The sequence below is a fragment of the Diorhabda sublineata genome, chromosome 3, assembly GCF_026230105.1.
Source record: "Diorhabda sublineata isolate icDioSubl1.1 chromosome 3, icDioSubl1.1, whole genome shotgun sequence".
Classification (NCBI taxonomy): domain Eukaryota; kingdom Metazoa; phylum Arthropoda; class Insecta; order Coleoptera; family Chrysomelidae; genus Diorhabda; species Diorhabda sublineata.
The window spans coordinates 17010166-17028063 of NC_079476.1; the positions used below are offsets into that span (position 1 = coordinate 17010166).

Consider the following 17898-nt stretch of genomic DNA (forward strand, 5'->3'; position numbering starts at 1 on the left):
AATGTACGTCTTTTGCGGAAGTACCACTATCATTTTGTTTTCATAAAGAGAAGTATCTAAATCAAATTTAGGACACCACTGAAATACTCCTTCCCAACTTTTAACTCCCAACTCTCCAACTATCTCCATTAAACAAAGTTTGATAACACAAATTCGCCTCAAACAAAGTTTTTCGATGCAAAACTTTACTAATGAATTCAACTAGAAACTCCCCGGGAGTTGTAAAACAGAATTTATACCTCCTTTACTTCGAGTTTTTTGTTTTGAAATGTTTCCTTTTTATCCGTTTGTTTTCCACCACATTTTATAAATTTTCTCGATTATGATATTAGGTTTTATAAGAAAGATATACAGTGTGTATCTTCCTTATATTTTTATTTCTATTAGTTTTACAAGGAAAAAAAAAATTTTCAATACTACTACAATACTATTTTTTTAATAGAACGCTACATTTGATGAGTGACCATAGGCGCATGGGCAAGCCTTACAAATTGTTACTATAAAACATTATTTGTTTTCTTTTTTTCCTTATTAAAATGAATACAAATAGAATTGAGGACATAATAATGGATATACACTACCAGTCAAAAGTTTTTGTCCACCTTATAGTTGCGTGATACACAACAAATGGAAACAATAGCATCGATTTTGATATTTATATTTTAAAGTCCAATTTATAATGATTCGATTGCCTTTTAACGAATATTTTCTCGCAGTAATAAATTTATAAAATGAGGTATCTACGCCTATGGTAGATCGAATAAAATTGTCGTCAAGGGTTTTAATAATCTGTAATTGGTATTGGAAGAACTATAACTTCGTTCTGCTTTTATTATTTCGGTGCACCATTTTGGCATTCCTCGTAATAATTTTGACAAATGATCGTCGTTTATTTGATTCTGTCCATTAGTTTTTCAGGATATTTCATACTCCAAAAACGTGAGATGAAAGTAGGATTTCCCTCCCAAAACTTAAATGGGTTGAGGTCGGACGGTTTTGACGGTCAAATCATTACTTCCAGTACATTCTTCCTTTCCAATTCTTTCAAATACTCTTTGCACGGCTTAGAAGAATGCTTGGGATCGTTGTTCATGCTGGAAGATAAATTTTCTGCCGATCAAGTGGCAACCAGAACGTACTATATTTTTACAGCATTCTTTCTTCGAAATTCCTTCACTGATTACGAGATGTCTTGTTCTTCATCCAAAACACGGCCAAACCATCACGTAACCTCCGGATGGAACATGCGTTTTGCTATGCGCACATACACTGATCTCTTATACCCAAAAATCTTAAACTATAACCCATTACTCCATAACCTCTTAATTTTATATTGAAGTCTCAATAAAGGTTTCTTCACTGCTACCCTTTCAAGGAGACCAGCTTCTCCACTTTACGCTGTAGAAGTACTCAAAGGTAGATCCCTAAATTCATTGATCTGAGCTGCTGCCTTTGGGTTGTCGATCGCGTTTACTGATTAATAGAGACTTGCAATTAATGCAAGAGTTTCAACCAAGAGTTCCTTGGTTTCATATTAGTAAACTAAAATACAACAAACGTTTAAATAACTGTAATAAATCAGGATATTCCAGCTTCTGTTGATAAATTATAATCTTATGGACACTTTTAACCACTCACAATACAAATAACAACAAAAAATAACATTTTTTATCGCATTTTTTACCACTATTAATAGCGATTTGTCCATTTACTTGTCCGTCTGTTTGTAGTAGCGACAGAAAGCATGTAACGAGCTCGGGATTTGCATTTAATTTCTGTAAAGCTGTAGATGTGTCTAAACGAAAGGAATTGTTGGCATTATCAGGAAAAAATTATATTGATTAATAGATAATAGATCATCCACAAAAATAAGTAAAATCTATCCATTGAATTTTTGTAGTTGCATTGAGATTCTTGCTGTAGGTTTCACCCATTTTATAATTTACAAGTTTGAATTTGCGGGAACGAAGCGGTGATGTATGTCACATTTTTTATGTTAATATAAAAATCTACATTTTCGAAACAATCATAAATGGCAGACTTCTATGTTTTAAAGCAGCTTGACATAGTGCAAGTCCAAGTGCAAGAAATTGCATGCAATTTTTTCCAAAGTCAAAATATTTCATATATAAATATTGGACGTCTTTTACCGCTGCATGATGGCTGCCCTTAACAAAATTTCCAAAGTAAATTAAACAAATTCCTAACGTTAAATTTCATTTAATATTTTGTGACCATCTTAAATCAATTTAAAAATAACAAATCTAAAGGCCGCTTGATATGATGTAGCAATGCAATGTGAGACGCAATATTTTTTGATCAAAAGCATGCTCAGATGAAGTTCATCTGATTGTTTCGAGCAAGATCTTGACATTATCGGTTTTGTTCCGTTTTTAATGCATACAAGCTGAAATCTATTTACTTTTGGCTTAAAAGATCCGCTGACTTTCGTAAAACTTGGTATTTTCACTGTTAAACTATGTACAAAATATTAGTAAAAATTTGAGGTTTACTGTTTACAGAGACTTGCATACAATTTCTTGCCCGTTATATTGCCTTATATCAAGCGACCTTTACGAATCCCGATGTCATCAAACAACGATAAAGGGTAAGGAGCTAATTCATATTCAAAATATTTTAACATTACAACTCATATACATATATTATAATGATTACAACTTTTACAAATTTTTGAATCGTTATATCTCAGAAACGGTGGCTCGCAGGAAAAAAAATATTCATACATTTTTTGTAGATAATTTTATGATCTACAATTTTTTTCTAGGGTATTTTTCTGATTAAACTTATAGTTTTACTGAAAATCGGGAAAAACTCATTTTTTACATTTAACCTTAAATAAAATTAGATGGGGAACTTTCAAATTTCATTTTTAATTATATTTTAAACAATTTTACTGATTATCAGCTTGGTGGCACTATAATACCTAATTTAAGAGATCTAAACTAGCTTTTAATTCTGGTGTGAAACTTCTAATATGATTGGACTATTACGTGACTGAATCGAAAATATTATTGTTAGATTCAAAATCTCGTATTGAGTTCCCTCTTAAATGGTTTGTTATTGTTTCAGGACCTGACAGTAACTGATGATACCGTTTTAGAAGAACATAATGAAGATCCTTCGCTGTTACAGATGCGTCTTATTGGCGACGGAGGTAAATTAACATTTTTTTAGCTAAATAGGAAACTACTCTCGTCTGGTTTATCCTATTTCAACCTTTTTAGTGCCCTTATTTTCTTTAGTGCTTTTTTTGGCGAATATACCTATGGTTGCTTTGCAATTTACCTTAGGAGCATTTTCGAAATGATAGAAAGATTTTTTGTGAGTTGTTTCACAACATTAAATACGCTTGGGTACCGTCATCATCACCTAAATCAAAACAAGAGGATGAAGATTGGTGCTAGTCCCTTATTTCGGCTGCAACTAAGGTTATTTTGACATCTCGAAAATGCCAACCATTCATCGGATGATGTGGTAATAGTAGCCGTGGAGGCGTCAGCTTTTCACATTCTTTAGTCACATTCTTTAGGAATACTTGCTACTTAAGTTTTGAGAAGACAATATTTATTACTGCATATGGCTTCTTTGTTTTTCTAATATTTTCTATTAAGATCAATAAACTTTTGCATACAATTGAACCAACTGACGAAGCATTTTTTCCATTCCCATTGAGGTACCTCAACATATGTCATTTAAACGCATCAACCGCTTCTTCAAGCGCAGAAAAACGTTGATCTAACAATTCATTTTTGATCTGCGGGAATAAGAAGAAATTATTGGATACCAAACAAGGACTGTACGGCGGATGATCCATCCATTTGATGTTTGGACTGATGTGTGAGATCTCGCATTGTCGTGGTGGAGAATGATTTCTCTTCTGCGATTGGTTTTCCTGATTTAATCAAACAAATTCTGGTGTACCAATCAAAATTAATCGTTCTATGTTGTTCTCATCGAACGGTGGCAGCATATCTAGTTGGTCCGGAAAAACAGGCGACCATTTGTTTCGAAGTGGTTCGTGCACAAACAACTTTTGTTGGATTCGGCTAGGCTTTAAAGAAATAGATTCGGCCTGATGGCCTACCTATATACCTTTCAGCATGCTGTTAGTTTTCCTTTTTCTAGCGACACCTCAACCAAGAAGAACACCATCCCATCAACCACACTGCAAAAATTATTGGGGAAAGATGACCAACGTTTTCCTTTATTATAATATTTTACAGAAATATTCTTTTTATATCTGTACATATATACACACACATACATGTAAACATAAAGATATTTACACACATTTATATCTATTTTCAATTGTTTATCGTCTGTTCTATCTTAATTTTTTGTGTTGGTGTTATGATTATTTATTAATTCACCCATTGTATCATTTTTTTGTCCTGTGCGTCTATGTTTGTTGGTGGGTATGTCCTGTCTAAGGATTTTAGCCTGTCTGTCAATGTTTTGCGTGCCTGCTGTTATATTGGTGATATTGGTTTTTGAGTGTGTTGTCTATATCACATTTGCCTGTTATCTGTCTCTGATTGTAATATTCCTGCATATGTCCGTATCCCCTCAGTAATTGTATCATTTTCCAATTTAAGTCAAATCGTACCTCGTTTAAGGTCTTTATCAATTAGTAAGTTTTTCAGCCTGTACTGTCCACGTCTCATTAACTCTGTCAACTCTCGATTTTGTTGCGTTTTATTGCCTTCTTCAGTTGTCTTTTTCTAATATGTTTCATGTCTGGTATTTGTCGATCTCTTGCTAGTTGAAGCGCAACCTTCATTTTTGTCTCTTCTCTTCGTTTGTGTTGTATATAACATTTCATCCCTTGTATCGTAGTTAATGTATCTTTTAGTTATTAGTTGTGTGTTCAATTTTTTCTTCGGTTATGGTTGTATCTGTCCATCTGTTTGTTCTATCGTCTCATTTTCAATGCTAGTTCGTGAATGTCTTTTGTCTCGATGAGTTGTGAGTGTTAAGTCTATGGTTTTTAATTTTTATGTAAATACCTATTGATCGCATTTCGTCCTTAAAGCTCGCGTCGAAGTATGGAGTGTAGAGAAGGAGTAACATCACTTATGGACGGTACGTTTAAAATATGGTCTGAATTCTGTAGGGATAATACGTGGCGCTGATTGTACTATGGGATTGAGATCTGAAGTTAAACACTTACTGTATAAGAAATTATCAAAGTTGTGACTGACGTTTGATTATATTCATGTGAAAAGCTGTGCAATCCTTAATATCTTATTAGATTTTTATTTTTTATTAAGAACTTGATATATTTCTGTACCTGCTTGCATAAGCTAATTACCAATGATATTTTAACAAAACTATAATTATTATATTTGTTGCGGATAGAGTTCAATATTTTATTTCTATGAACCAAAATGTTTTATTTTCAATTATTTTATTATTCTTATTGATATTTTTATAAGACTATAACTATTATATTAGTTGCTAATGAAGTTCAATATTTTATTTTTATGAACCGAAATATTTTTTTTATTATTCTATTATTTTTATTGATCTAATTATATCGCCATAATTATTATATTAGTTAGGGATAAAATTCAATATTTTATTTTAATCAACCAAAATGTTTTTTTTATACTATTTCATTATTGTTACATGATTCTACTTTTTTTCATATTAGAATATATGTATTATCTAAACCAAATAAATAGCTAAATAATAAAGTTAATTTAACGAGATTCTATTTTGTTAATCGTATCATTATTTTAATACTACTAATTTCATTATCACGGTGCATTATTTAAAGCATTACTATACAGTTATTTTCAAATCAGCGCGTAAAATTCGAGCGAATACCCTCTATAATCAGCGCCATCTATTTACCCATCAAAAATCAGCTCACATTTTTTAACCCAGAGACGTTCCTCCTTCTCTACACTCCATACGTCGAAGTATATGTTTATATCTATGTCTTTCTGTGGGTATTCGAATCTTTTACGTCGTGTAGGATGTGTTTTGTCTATGGTTAGTATTCTTATGTCTTGTTTCATGTTTCTAGTCATTTGGAAGTATTTGTGGTTCTCAGCTGCTTCTACTGTCAAGGGTATACATCCAACTAGTACTTACGTGGCTGCTGTTGGTGTCGTTTTGTTATCGGAATAGTCATTCGGTGGTGTTTAGTTGTTAAGTAATTCTTGTATCTTGTGTTCTGTGTCCCCAAATTTCTGCGCCGTAAAGGGCTATTAGTTTTATAGCTCCTTCGTAAATGCGTCGTAAGATGTCTTGTTTTCTTTCACATTGTCTTACGACCACCGCGTAAAGTTTGTTTGCTATGTTGGTTGTCTTTTGTGTACGTTTTTTCACGTGGTTTAACCACAGTAGGCCTGCTTCAATGATTATTCCTAAATATTCGATATTGTCAGTCATGTTCACTTTTTGTTCATTCAGCTTTATTCTGGGTTCTTTTGTGTTTTTGTTGTGTGGTATGAACATGACTCATTTGTTTTTATTGTACATCAATTTGTTTTGTTTTACCGAAAATTTCGCAGGACTTCCATACATGTCCATTTCTCCTCGAGGTGTTTTAGTGAAGTTCCTGATATTATTATCATCTAGTAGTGCGCAAAGGCTTCTATTATGTCAAGATTAAAGAGCCATACAGTCGCCTGTCACGAAGCACCGCGATTGAAATTTTTTAACAGTTCTTTGCACTAATCGACATGAGCTTTTTTTGAGCGATTGTCAAATTATGCGGTATCCAACGCGAATAATTCTTTTTGACAGCCAAATGGTAATGTAATATTGGATGTATGTCGGAAGTACTTATGCCCAAGTATGCCTCAATCTTACTGTATGTCACATAATGATGTTGCAATGTTAGTTTACGCACAGCATCGATGATTTCTGACACAACAGTCGATTTTGGAAGATCTTCACGAAATCATCCTGTAGCGAAGTGATTGAAATGATTGAAATCGGACAACCAGAGATAGACGGTGGCTCGAGATGGTGCTTTATCGCCAAAAGTCGAAGCGAAATAATCGATACACTGCTTTGGGTTTAATCAACGTCGAAAATCATCGAACGAAAATGTTTGCGAATTAATTGCATTTATATGAATGTTTTAAGTATCTGTAAACAACTCACTCGTATGACAATACATTCTGAGTACGTTCACTATTAAAAATGTCAAAGTTTATGATGGAAATGTCAGATTTGACATATCAGTGCTGCCATAACTCAAAACTTAAGTAGCAACTCTCATATAAACTAGAAATAAAATTATAGAAATGAAAACTGATACAACATAACGCAATTTTATATCAAATAACCGAAAAAAATAAAAAGGGTGTCGTTAACTGTTCAAAGAAAAAGCAACCGAGTGGTTCTTAGTCGGCTACACCCCCAAACTGTATTACTGTATTAATAAAACTTTGATGTCATGATGGAAAAAGTTCTTCGGCAAGCAAAATCTATTGGAAAACTTCATGAAAGTTATAAAAAGTTTCGAACTGAAAAGGAAACTAATTTTAACGGGGCGTCAAAAGTTTCGCAACTTTCTTGGGGCAACTTGTGCGGAGAAATGAATATTGAAGAATTTTAAGTTAGTAAATATGGGGCTTTCAACAAGTAATTTCAACTTTAGGATAACAATGAATCAATCTGGTATAATGTAACTCTCGCACAAAAGAAATTTAATCTCATTTCCGTCAAACTTTTCAAGATGTTTTGGAATTTTTTATTCAAATTTCTGATCCATTCCAGGGTCATTTTGATAAATTATGACTCACAGAGCTTACAAGTCTGGATATATTTTATACCGGCCGAGATCCGTTCCAAATAGGTACTACATCACTAGCGCCGATTGTGTAGAAGAGCGGCCGGCCCATTTTACAAAATACTACTGGTTATTTTGACGACAGAGTTTATTTGTTGATAAAAAAGTAACATAAGTTTTTCCGTGGTTCTTCAGACAATTTGCCCCAAACAGATTCCCTTAGAATAGCTATTTATTTTGCCTTAAATAACGAGTTTTTAACTGTTAACATCCGCGGCATGAACCAGATGAACAGACAGATCGATAGAATGACATATTCATGGTGCAAAAACAAGATTTTATGTACCAAGTGTTAAAAACCCGACATATCTGATTTGGGAAAAATACTTCTACCTGCTCTCTGTTCTTTCATTCTTTCATTCTGTCTCAAGACAGCGAAGCGATTGGATCTCTGATGACGGGATCTCAGCGATGCTGCGCCGTTTCTAAAGACGTAACTTGCGCGACGTAGTTTAATCTTCCGTTGTATATATTTTTGCGCATATAATTTCGTTGATATATTATAGTTGAAGTTATCGAACTTTGTTTATTGAGCCACCTCTTCCCTATGCTCGACATTAAAACTAGCGTCCATACATTGATTTTTCATATTCGGGTGGTTTAGATGAATCCATTTTTCATCATGAGAATGAATTCCATTATCTGCTTTATCAATTTCTGTAAAGTAAAATTAAAGTTAGCAATTCGAATCTCTTAGAGACCATTTTATAACTATATAACACCTTGAGTATTATCAATCAAGTCGCTGACAAGGGCGGATCCAAGGTCTTGACAAACGGGGGTTCATTAGTATTAGGACGAGTCCTCCCCCAAAGACATGGCATTTTAAACCTTTTACCCAGAAAATATATGTTAATAACTTTGTTTTTGACATTCATATTAATTAGTTTAAGTCAGATTTTTAGTTCTTTCCTGAGCATTCTATTTTTGTTTCATTAGCTATTGTTTTGATATTCCTAATATTTGGGAATATTGGCTCCCTTTATCCACGATCTAAAATAATTCGTACTTTCGCCCTTTTATAAGAAACAAAAAACCAAGTTAATTAATCAGGGTATAGGGGGGTCATGACCTCCATAACCCCCCCTGGATCCACGCTTGTTCGCTGACTAGATATGGCAGATGATCTCCATTAAACGTTTTTGTTCCTCCATCCAACTTTATTCAAGTGAGTTCAACATTGTTGGTTGTTTTTGAGAAGCTTTTTTCAGAATGCTGGAAATATCATGAGCTTTCAAAAACAGTTGATATAACTCGCTTTTACAAGCAGGTATAGAATTTGCATCGAAACTTTTGAATTTTCTTGGGAAATTTTCAACTACTGAAGAAAAGTTGATATCTCCTACCAGCCACGTCCACTGATTTTTTTGCACCATACAATTGGCAAGTAAACGATCCTCTGATAAATTCGGATCACCATTATCTACAACAGCTTTTTGAAATTGCACACATATTTTCAATAAATCGAAATGTATCTTCTTTTCTTTGTTAAAAAAGCATGGAATCCAATCAAGCTAATAATTCACCCAGTTCTTCATATATTTTGGTGATGTTAATGAATCTTTCATTATTAGCACTTCCGATAAGCATCGAAATATGGAAAGAAGCATTTTTTTATTTGTTCATACTAGCGACCATAATTATTTATATATCAGTATCACTAGCAATATCAACAGAAGATAAGAAAACGATTGGGCCAGATCTAGTGCTCAAATTATTAGACATCGAAAGTACCAAGAGGCTTCAAAGGCTTAGAGTTCGGCCAGGCTTGGGTGACTATGGGATGAACAGGGCTCAGTTACCCAGACTTCAACCAGGCTTGCGCCGGGTTTTCCAGCGTTGGCCTAAGATAAGCCCCGTCGCTCAAGTCCTAACCATCTCGGGGTATCGAAAAATGTCCGTTGAAAGGGAGCAAATTAAAGTGGCGCTATAGTAGCAAGTGGAAGAATTTTAAAAAGAGCGCCACAAACTAGTAGAGTAAATTAAATTCTTTTTTGAAAGTCATAACTATTTCAAAGAAACTATTAATATACAAATTCATTCGAAAATTGTACATAAAATATATAACTGCTAAATTCATTTTCAATATTCATTTGCTACACTCGCTGTGTAGAGCTGTCATTTTTTTAACTAATCCCCCATACAAGACGGTTCTCCTTACTTCTACCCTCCATAAACCATGATAATCATGTGTAATTTCTTTTTCAAATAGCTGTAATGGTAAATTTTGACTTATCTAAACGGCAGCTTTCTTAAAATACATTCACTGTGAAAATTTTAGGCTTCCCTAAATTACGTGTGGCCTTCCATTCTTTGACTATTAGCCTATAAAATTGTTAGATGCATAATAATCCGAGGAAGTAAAGTCAAAAAATCAACTTTTCGACCAACGATCAATCTGTAACAAATTCCGCTGGAGTCATTTCATTTGAGCTCGCAAAAATGTTATAAACTTCAAAATTGTAGTAATCTCATGCTATTTGATTTCCTAACTTCCCCAGACTATTAACAAACTTTTTCTATAGCTGAAGTAGTGAACTCTCGTTGAGTTTAGTTCGAGATTAAATCGAAACGTTTTCGTAGTTTTTCGTAATTAGATAAGCTATAAACAGTGATTAGCTCTTAAGAATGTGTTGCCAGTACTTCATCATAATTTTTTCAAATTCCAGTTGTCGAGGCGATTATGCGTGGAGAAAATGTTGGTGTTACGTCCAGAAGATCGCGATCGTCTGTTTTTCTCCATCAGACCTCCAAAACCAGCACGCATGTAAGTACTTTTCGATTGTCATTTGTCATTTCAAAATGGCACTTTTTCAAATTGCCTTAAGACGGCAAAAATAATTATACCTCTTCCCATGTTATCAAAAATCATAGAAATATTGGTCAAAAAGAGGCTTTTATCATTTCTGTTTAAATATAAAAAACTTAATTAATTAATTGCAATTTGGGTTTTTAAGTAACAAATGCACAAATGATGCTGTATTCTCCCTCAATATTTACTCCAGCCCAAACAACCATCTCTCCACTGCAACTACATTTTGTGATTTTTCTTTCGATTGTGTTAATCATAATATTTCAATTAACAAATAGCAGTACTACGGTTTCAGGGGAATACCTTTCGTATGGTTTAAATCATACCTTACCAACAGAAGTCAACTTGTAAGGGTTGACACAACGCATCTTCTTGCGAGCCAATAGAATGTGGAGTGCCCCATGAATCAGTTCTAGGTCCTATTTTTTTTTCTGTTTATCAACGACATTGCCTATCTAGACCTCATTGGTAAAATATGTTGCTAGTTTCTCTTGCAGCAACCCTGGTCTCACGTCGCTTCCTAGGACCATATCTAGTGACCTAATCACCCTTAAATCATGGTTTTATTCTATTGTTTTGTATCTTAACGTTTCTAAAACTAAAGTTTTATCATATGAAAATACATTGTAGCCTTTTGCGATAATATCAGTGTACAAAGAACTAAACTCATCCACCTCTCAACAGTTTAATATACCCTAATTGAGTCGAATATCTGATATGCCCTTCTGGGATACGTGTTGTGCGACTCAATTCGAGCGAATCCTCAAACTACAAAAAAGAGATCTTGGATATTTACTCAGACTAAAGTCGGGACTTCTTTAAAACATTCAAAATATTGACCCTTCCTTCCATATTAATCTTTGAATATGTTTGCCTAATTCGTAAGCACGCTTTTCTAATTTAAGAAATTTACACAACTATGCACAACCTTTATCTATCTACTCCACGTTCAGAATTAGTTAAAGGCTCAATACTTTACAATGCAAAAAATGCACAATCGTTTGCCAATTGAAATCAAATCCAAACATCTGTGCATTCTACTCTATTCTAATAATAATATTTAATTCGGAGCATGCTGCGTACTGCTTTGATGTTGTTATTGATTTTTAATACAAATTATTATTGCCGTATAGTTTTGTTATCTGTATATTACTCTCTCATCTTATTGTGTCGTATCGAAGTTATTGAAACTTGTAAACTAAAATAATTAACTATTGGTTTTTTTTGTAATTTTGGGGTAAAAAGCTAGCCAAATACCAGAGCATATCCGGCGTTCTTTCTCGCCTCCCTTACAAGGATAGTAATGCGATAGTTGCTATCAAAAACACATTTATCAAAGTACCTTAGACTCTCGTAAATGCCGTAGATATTTTCGGATAGTTCCGATCCGATGATTTGGATATTTTTGACTTCCCTCTCGATCAGTAATACGTTCAATTTGTCGTCGACTGACTTAGTCTCAGAGAGGTTTGCGTTCCCCAGGGATGGATCTTATCACCTACTATATCCTGTATATCAACGATCTACTTGGCAAAACTGCTTCGCCGACGATAGCACACTGGTGTCATAGGACACTCAAATCGGTAGGCAGCAACAGATCAGTACCATCAATACCGATCTTGAAAACATTCTGAAGTGGGGTGGAAGCAACCTGAGTTTAATGCAGCAGAGATCCAGGCTGCTGATTTTACAAACAAAGCTCATTCTGCGGTTAGGCAACATCTAACTAGCAAATTCGCTCGTTAGGTGTTGAGGTTGGGAGCATAGTCACAAAAATGGTGTCCTCAATACGGAAGAGTTCGTCTTATAGGCGATCCAAACTTGACCAGAAACTTGTAAAGTTTAGAACATAGAAGAAAGGTCACTAACCTGACTCTGTTTTACCGATACTACCACAGAGATGCTTCTCCAACATAATACCACCTAGAGCAGTATTTGCAAGACCTACTCGACAGGCAGACATGACTCATAAACACCAATTTCGCCTGCAGACGATCAGAACGTCCTTTTATCGGAACTCTTTTTTTGAAGAAGTGAAAGCCTGTGGATTCAGGTACCAAGGTACGTCTTTCCCGAACAGAAGTTCAAGATCGATATCCACAGGCATTTTCATACGGCAGGATCCACTCGAACTACTCGAGTGTGATAGGGTGCACTTTGTTAAACCACTTCGAACATAAATATGACGCAACAATACAATCTGGCTGCAGTTTGAAATTTTTTAAACTTTCTTTATAAAATTTCGTTCTAGGTGTGTCATAAAGCAGACATTCTTGTAATCATTTTTTAATTTTTATATAAATCACGTTAAAATAAAGAAAGTGCTTTTGTCAAACATATCCAAACAACATACAGTATTTACACCAATTATGTTGACCTTCTTTAAAATAAGAAAGTCATTTTTTGCTGAAACAAATTCGTTCTGAATCGCTTAATATTATTTTTAATATTAACCACACGCTTGCGATTACCTCGGTTTGAGTGAAATTGTGGATGTACTGAAATTTCCACATTTTCAAATGTCTCCTAATATTTCAAAGCTCCCGTTTCTTTATGCAGTAACCTGACTAAAGCTGGAGCGTGCACGACCTTTAAATGACATTCAAAAACGTAAGATGTTTGAATTTCCTTGACCTACACTTTAAAAACCCAGAAATATCCGGAATATTTCTTCTTCTCTTATATTAGATTTGCAACTTATCTACGAGGGATGGCCCGAAAATAACGAAATTATTTTGAATAAAATGATTAATTTCAAATTTTTTACACTATATTAAATTTTTTTTGCGTCACTCTGTCAACTCCGTATATCTGTTTAGTTGTACTTTATATTATTGATTGATTAGAATAAGGTTTGGGGCTAACTTATGGTGGGCAACCCATCGCTATCACTTCAAATAATCTACTACATCTGTCAATGAAAAAGCTGCTTGGAAGTCGTTCAAAAAAGGTTGTCGAAAAGTTTTTGTGAATTAAAATAGTAAAAATTATAAACATTAACCAAATTTATTAAATTTTTTTTAAACAAATAGAGGTTAATATGTCATTTCCAACACTCACATTTGAATGTTTTTCCTGATATCTCACGATGTATGACTTATGAACAGGAAAAGCGTTTTCATCAAGATTTAAAGAACGTCATCAGGGATTTTGGGATGAAAATATGTTAAAGGGTTTATTACTATACCATAGTAAACCGTAACTGACCCAAAAAACTATAAAAAGAAAGTCTCAATTGGTCATTTCCATAATCCATTTTTATACATGAGAGGGTATTAAAATAATAAAACATAACTTCTAAACAGTTGCTGGTAAAAATGGACTTTATTTAATTTTTCCGCATTGTGTCATACTGATTATATAGATATAGAGGTTTAAACTTTGATTTTTAAACAACTTTACGTTCATAAAGAGTAATTTTAATACAGGGTGTCTCAAAAGTAGCGCGTTTCCTAAATTTTTAGTTTCCATCATGCTCTACACGGGAGAGCAACGCTCGTTTTTCGTGTGCGTGCATTTCATGAACAATCGATCACTTAATCGAATTCGATGGCTGTATCGGTTACATTACCGACTGCGCAACATTGCGGATACTCCAAGCAATGCAACAATTTTAGCTTCAATCCATTCAATACCACAATACTACACTATTGGCGAAATTTATCAAAGCCGTCCAAGGACAGCAAGAATGCCTGGTAACATTCAGCTGGTAGCAGATTCTATAAGTCGACAGCCTCGACTCAACGTCAGAAAGCGAGAGTTTCAGCTGGGAGAAAGAATCCACAGACCTCACATAAACGCCCGTTGCATAGCCCAAAAGTCACCGTGTGGATCGCTTTGTAGGCGAACTACTATAAAGATAACAGAGGACATGAAAAGACTATAACTTCTGCACGTTATGTCGACACAATACGCAATTTTTTCGGGCCTCGATTACATCAATCTGAGCATTATAACCGGCTGACATGATTCCAACAGAATGGGTCCACATCGCACAACACTAACATCTCTTTAACTGCATTGCACAAGTTGAAGAATATTGAAGAAAAGATTTTGATTTTGATTCATACTAATAAATATAAAGAAAAATAAAACTCACCTGTATAAATAGAGCTACTTCTTACAAATCAAAGGAGAGGAACTATCTCAACCACCAGGTATTTACAATGAGTGGATCGATAATTTCATCAGTAATATTGTCTAACTTTAATCTTTAATCGCTTGATTTGCCACTTTTTCTCGGTTTTCAACCGAAGGGGCACTAAAACTCATGAGGATTTTTAATCTCCTGAGATAAGGATTCAGGTAAACGAAAAGGTAGTCCGAATACATAATACAACTCGTAACAGATTCATTAAGAGTATTACCTGGAATTTAGTACCTAATCCACTTTGTAAAGTTGGAAAATTCAATAATATAGATCTTTCAAAAACTGACCGAAGAGAATATATTTTGAACACTGATTCAAGTAATTACATTTGGAAATAAATTTAGATTGTTGAATGGATGGCAATTCTAAATACTGTCCAGAGTACTTTTTTCAGTTTTTCTTCATATGTCTTCCGTCACGAGTTGTCAAATCTTCATGACAACCACGATCACCAGTTGGTACATTGTAACAGAATATAAAATTTTAGGGCGGATATCAAAATCACGAGTTGACGCACTTGCCTATTGTACAGTTCTGAGGAAGAAGATCTGTCGCTGAAGAAGCGGTTTATACGTTCAAATCTCATGTTTTTGAGGAACCTTAATCGGAATGGAAAAAACTCCTCGACAATCAATCACCTAATTTAATAAGTTTCTATACATTATGGGAGACTTATTTCAAATATTTGGTTCATAAAATCGTCTTATTTGCATGTATAACTTTTTTAGTTGATAAAAAATATATAATTAATGTTTTCGATTGGTATAAAGTTTTCTTATCGATTATTAGAGCAACAAACTTCGTTAAATAACCTTAGCATCTCCACACCAATAACAAGGAAAATAAATTCGCCTAGTCAAAAGTTGTTTACTCGATTTTCTGTTTTCCGCCGAGAGTTTCTTAATCGTTTTTACGCTACACTGTAAAAAATCGAAATGTTCAAGGGTTCCTACTTAAGTTTCAAAATAGACAATTAAAAATATTTATAATTGAGTAGGGCGTTATTGTTTTTCAAAATACTCCTCATTAATATCAATATAAAAGTTCGTTTGAACCAATTATCGAAACATTTTTTCACTCTGATTGAGGTATCTCCAAAACAGTGATATGAACGTATCAGATGTAGAAAAACATTGACCTCGTAATTTATTTTTGATCTACGATAATAAGAAGAAATCATTGGGCGCCAAATAAGGATTGTACGGCGAATGACCCATCAATTTAATGTTTTGACTGTTAAAAAACGTTTTTGTCTGAACTGACGTTTGAGATCTTGCATTGTCGTGTTGGAGAATGATTCGTCTTCTGTGATTGGTTTCCATGATTGTTTCGATTACTTCTGGCAAGCAAATGCTTGTGTACCACGCAGAATTCACCGTTATTCCAAAAAAAAACAGGCTTCGAAATGCTTCGTGTGCAAACAACTTTTGTTGAATTGGGCTGATCTTGAAAGACCCGTACAATCAATTGTTACTTTTATTCGGGTTCATATCCATAGATGTTATGGTTCGTCGCCTGTCATGTCTTTGGAAGCCCCGCGATTGAATCTTCTCAGCATTTCTTTGCACCAATCGACATGAGCTTCGTTTTGAGCAATAGTTAAATTATGTGCTATCCGAACGCGAACAATATTTTCGATAGCAAAATTAATGCCCAAATACACCTCAAGCTCACAACAAGACATAACGTGCCATCCTCATTCGTAGATCAAGGTTAAGATCATGGCTGGGAAAGATTTTTTAGAGTTTCTGGTACATGTTTAGTTTTGACCACTTAGTCGTTTTTGTCTTAAGCTGTAGTCCATAGCTCAGTGCAACTTAAAGTCTATGTTGTTCTTCGAACGAGCTGTATAGTGTATCATCATCAGCGTAACGTATATTTATGTCACGTTTTCGATTAACCAAGACACCCTCATCAGCTTTCTCTAAAACTTATCTATCAATCGATGCATCTGTGGAGTAATTGAGTGCCTCCGGCTAAAATGAAATAGGTGATGCGGCATCCACTTTTCTGGTTTCATGTTGTTGTTTATTGTTTGTAGTATACATTGTTCAAAAATTATTTAAATATGTATGTTTGTAACACAATTTCTTTTTGTGCTGATGGCGACTGATATAAATTCTTAGCTATACACCAAATTCCTTTATATTGTTAATAAAAGAACATCACAAAAAATCTAATCAGCTACCAGTCAAAACCAAGCTTTAAAACTAATCTGGTTTCTTTGAAAAGACCCTTTTACATTAAGCATTTAAATTGCATCCCATTAAGTTCTTATAGTCCTATAATTTTTCAAAGTGTGACAAGGGTCAAGGCCCTTTTTACCACAGCAGGTAGCTTAGAAAGAAAGAGAGAAAGAGGAGTATAACGAGCACTAAAAGATGAATCGGCTGTTTTGGCCCCTTTTGAAATGTTAGTCTTTGAAAAAAAACTCTGTTTTAGGATTTTTTAAAGGGGATGTATCCTAATAAATTGTAAATTTATATATATATATATATATATATATATATATATATATATATATATATATATATACATATATATATATATATATATATATATATATATATATATATATATATATATATATATATATATATAGTTCTTCCAATATCAATTGCAGATTTTAAAAATCCTTGCCAACAATTTTGTTCCATTTACCACAGGCGTAGATACCTCATTTTATAAATTTATTATTTAGAGAAAGTATTCTTTAAGAAACAATCGATTAATTATAAATTGGACGGCATTAAACGCCGTTATTTAGTCCTACTTAGAACTTGGAAAAAAATCATTATTATACCTCCTTAACTTACTTCAACTGAATATTAAATTATAAAACGTAAATAGACGAGTAAAATGTACCTGTCTGTTAGGAAGTTTGGCTTAAACAGGGTACCAGACGTTAGCTTCTTTTATCCCATTCGTTTTTTTTTTCATTTCAAAGCAAAAACCATGAAAGAAAATAAGTTTTTTGCAAATAAAACAAAAGAAAAATAGACATTTTAATATCAAAGTATCTTCATAAATAATCATAGTAGTTAGAATCGTCATCAAATCGTCAAATAGAGTCATCATTTGATTGAATTATGATGGATTGTAAAG

General features: G+C 33.7%; 1 protein-coding gene across 1 annotated transcript in view; it reads left to right on the plus strand.

Annotated features, from left to right (window-relative positions):
• The window catches only part of LOC130441959 (probable JmjC domain-containing histone demethylation protein 2C), a 318988-nt gene that overhangs the window by 58317 nt on the left and 242773 nt on the right, over positions 1 to 17898 (plus strand). Inside the window, exons 5-6 of the mRNA XM_056775886.1 lie at positions 3091 to 3175; positions 10501 to 10598. Coding sequence (XP_056631864.1) covers positions 3091 to 3175; positions 10501 to 10598 — 183 coding nt within the window. The remainder of the gene's footprint in view (positions 1 to 3090; positions 3176 to 10500; positions 10599 to 17898) is intronic.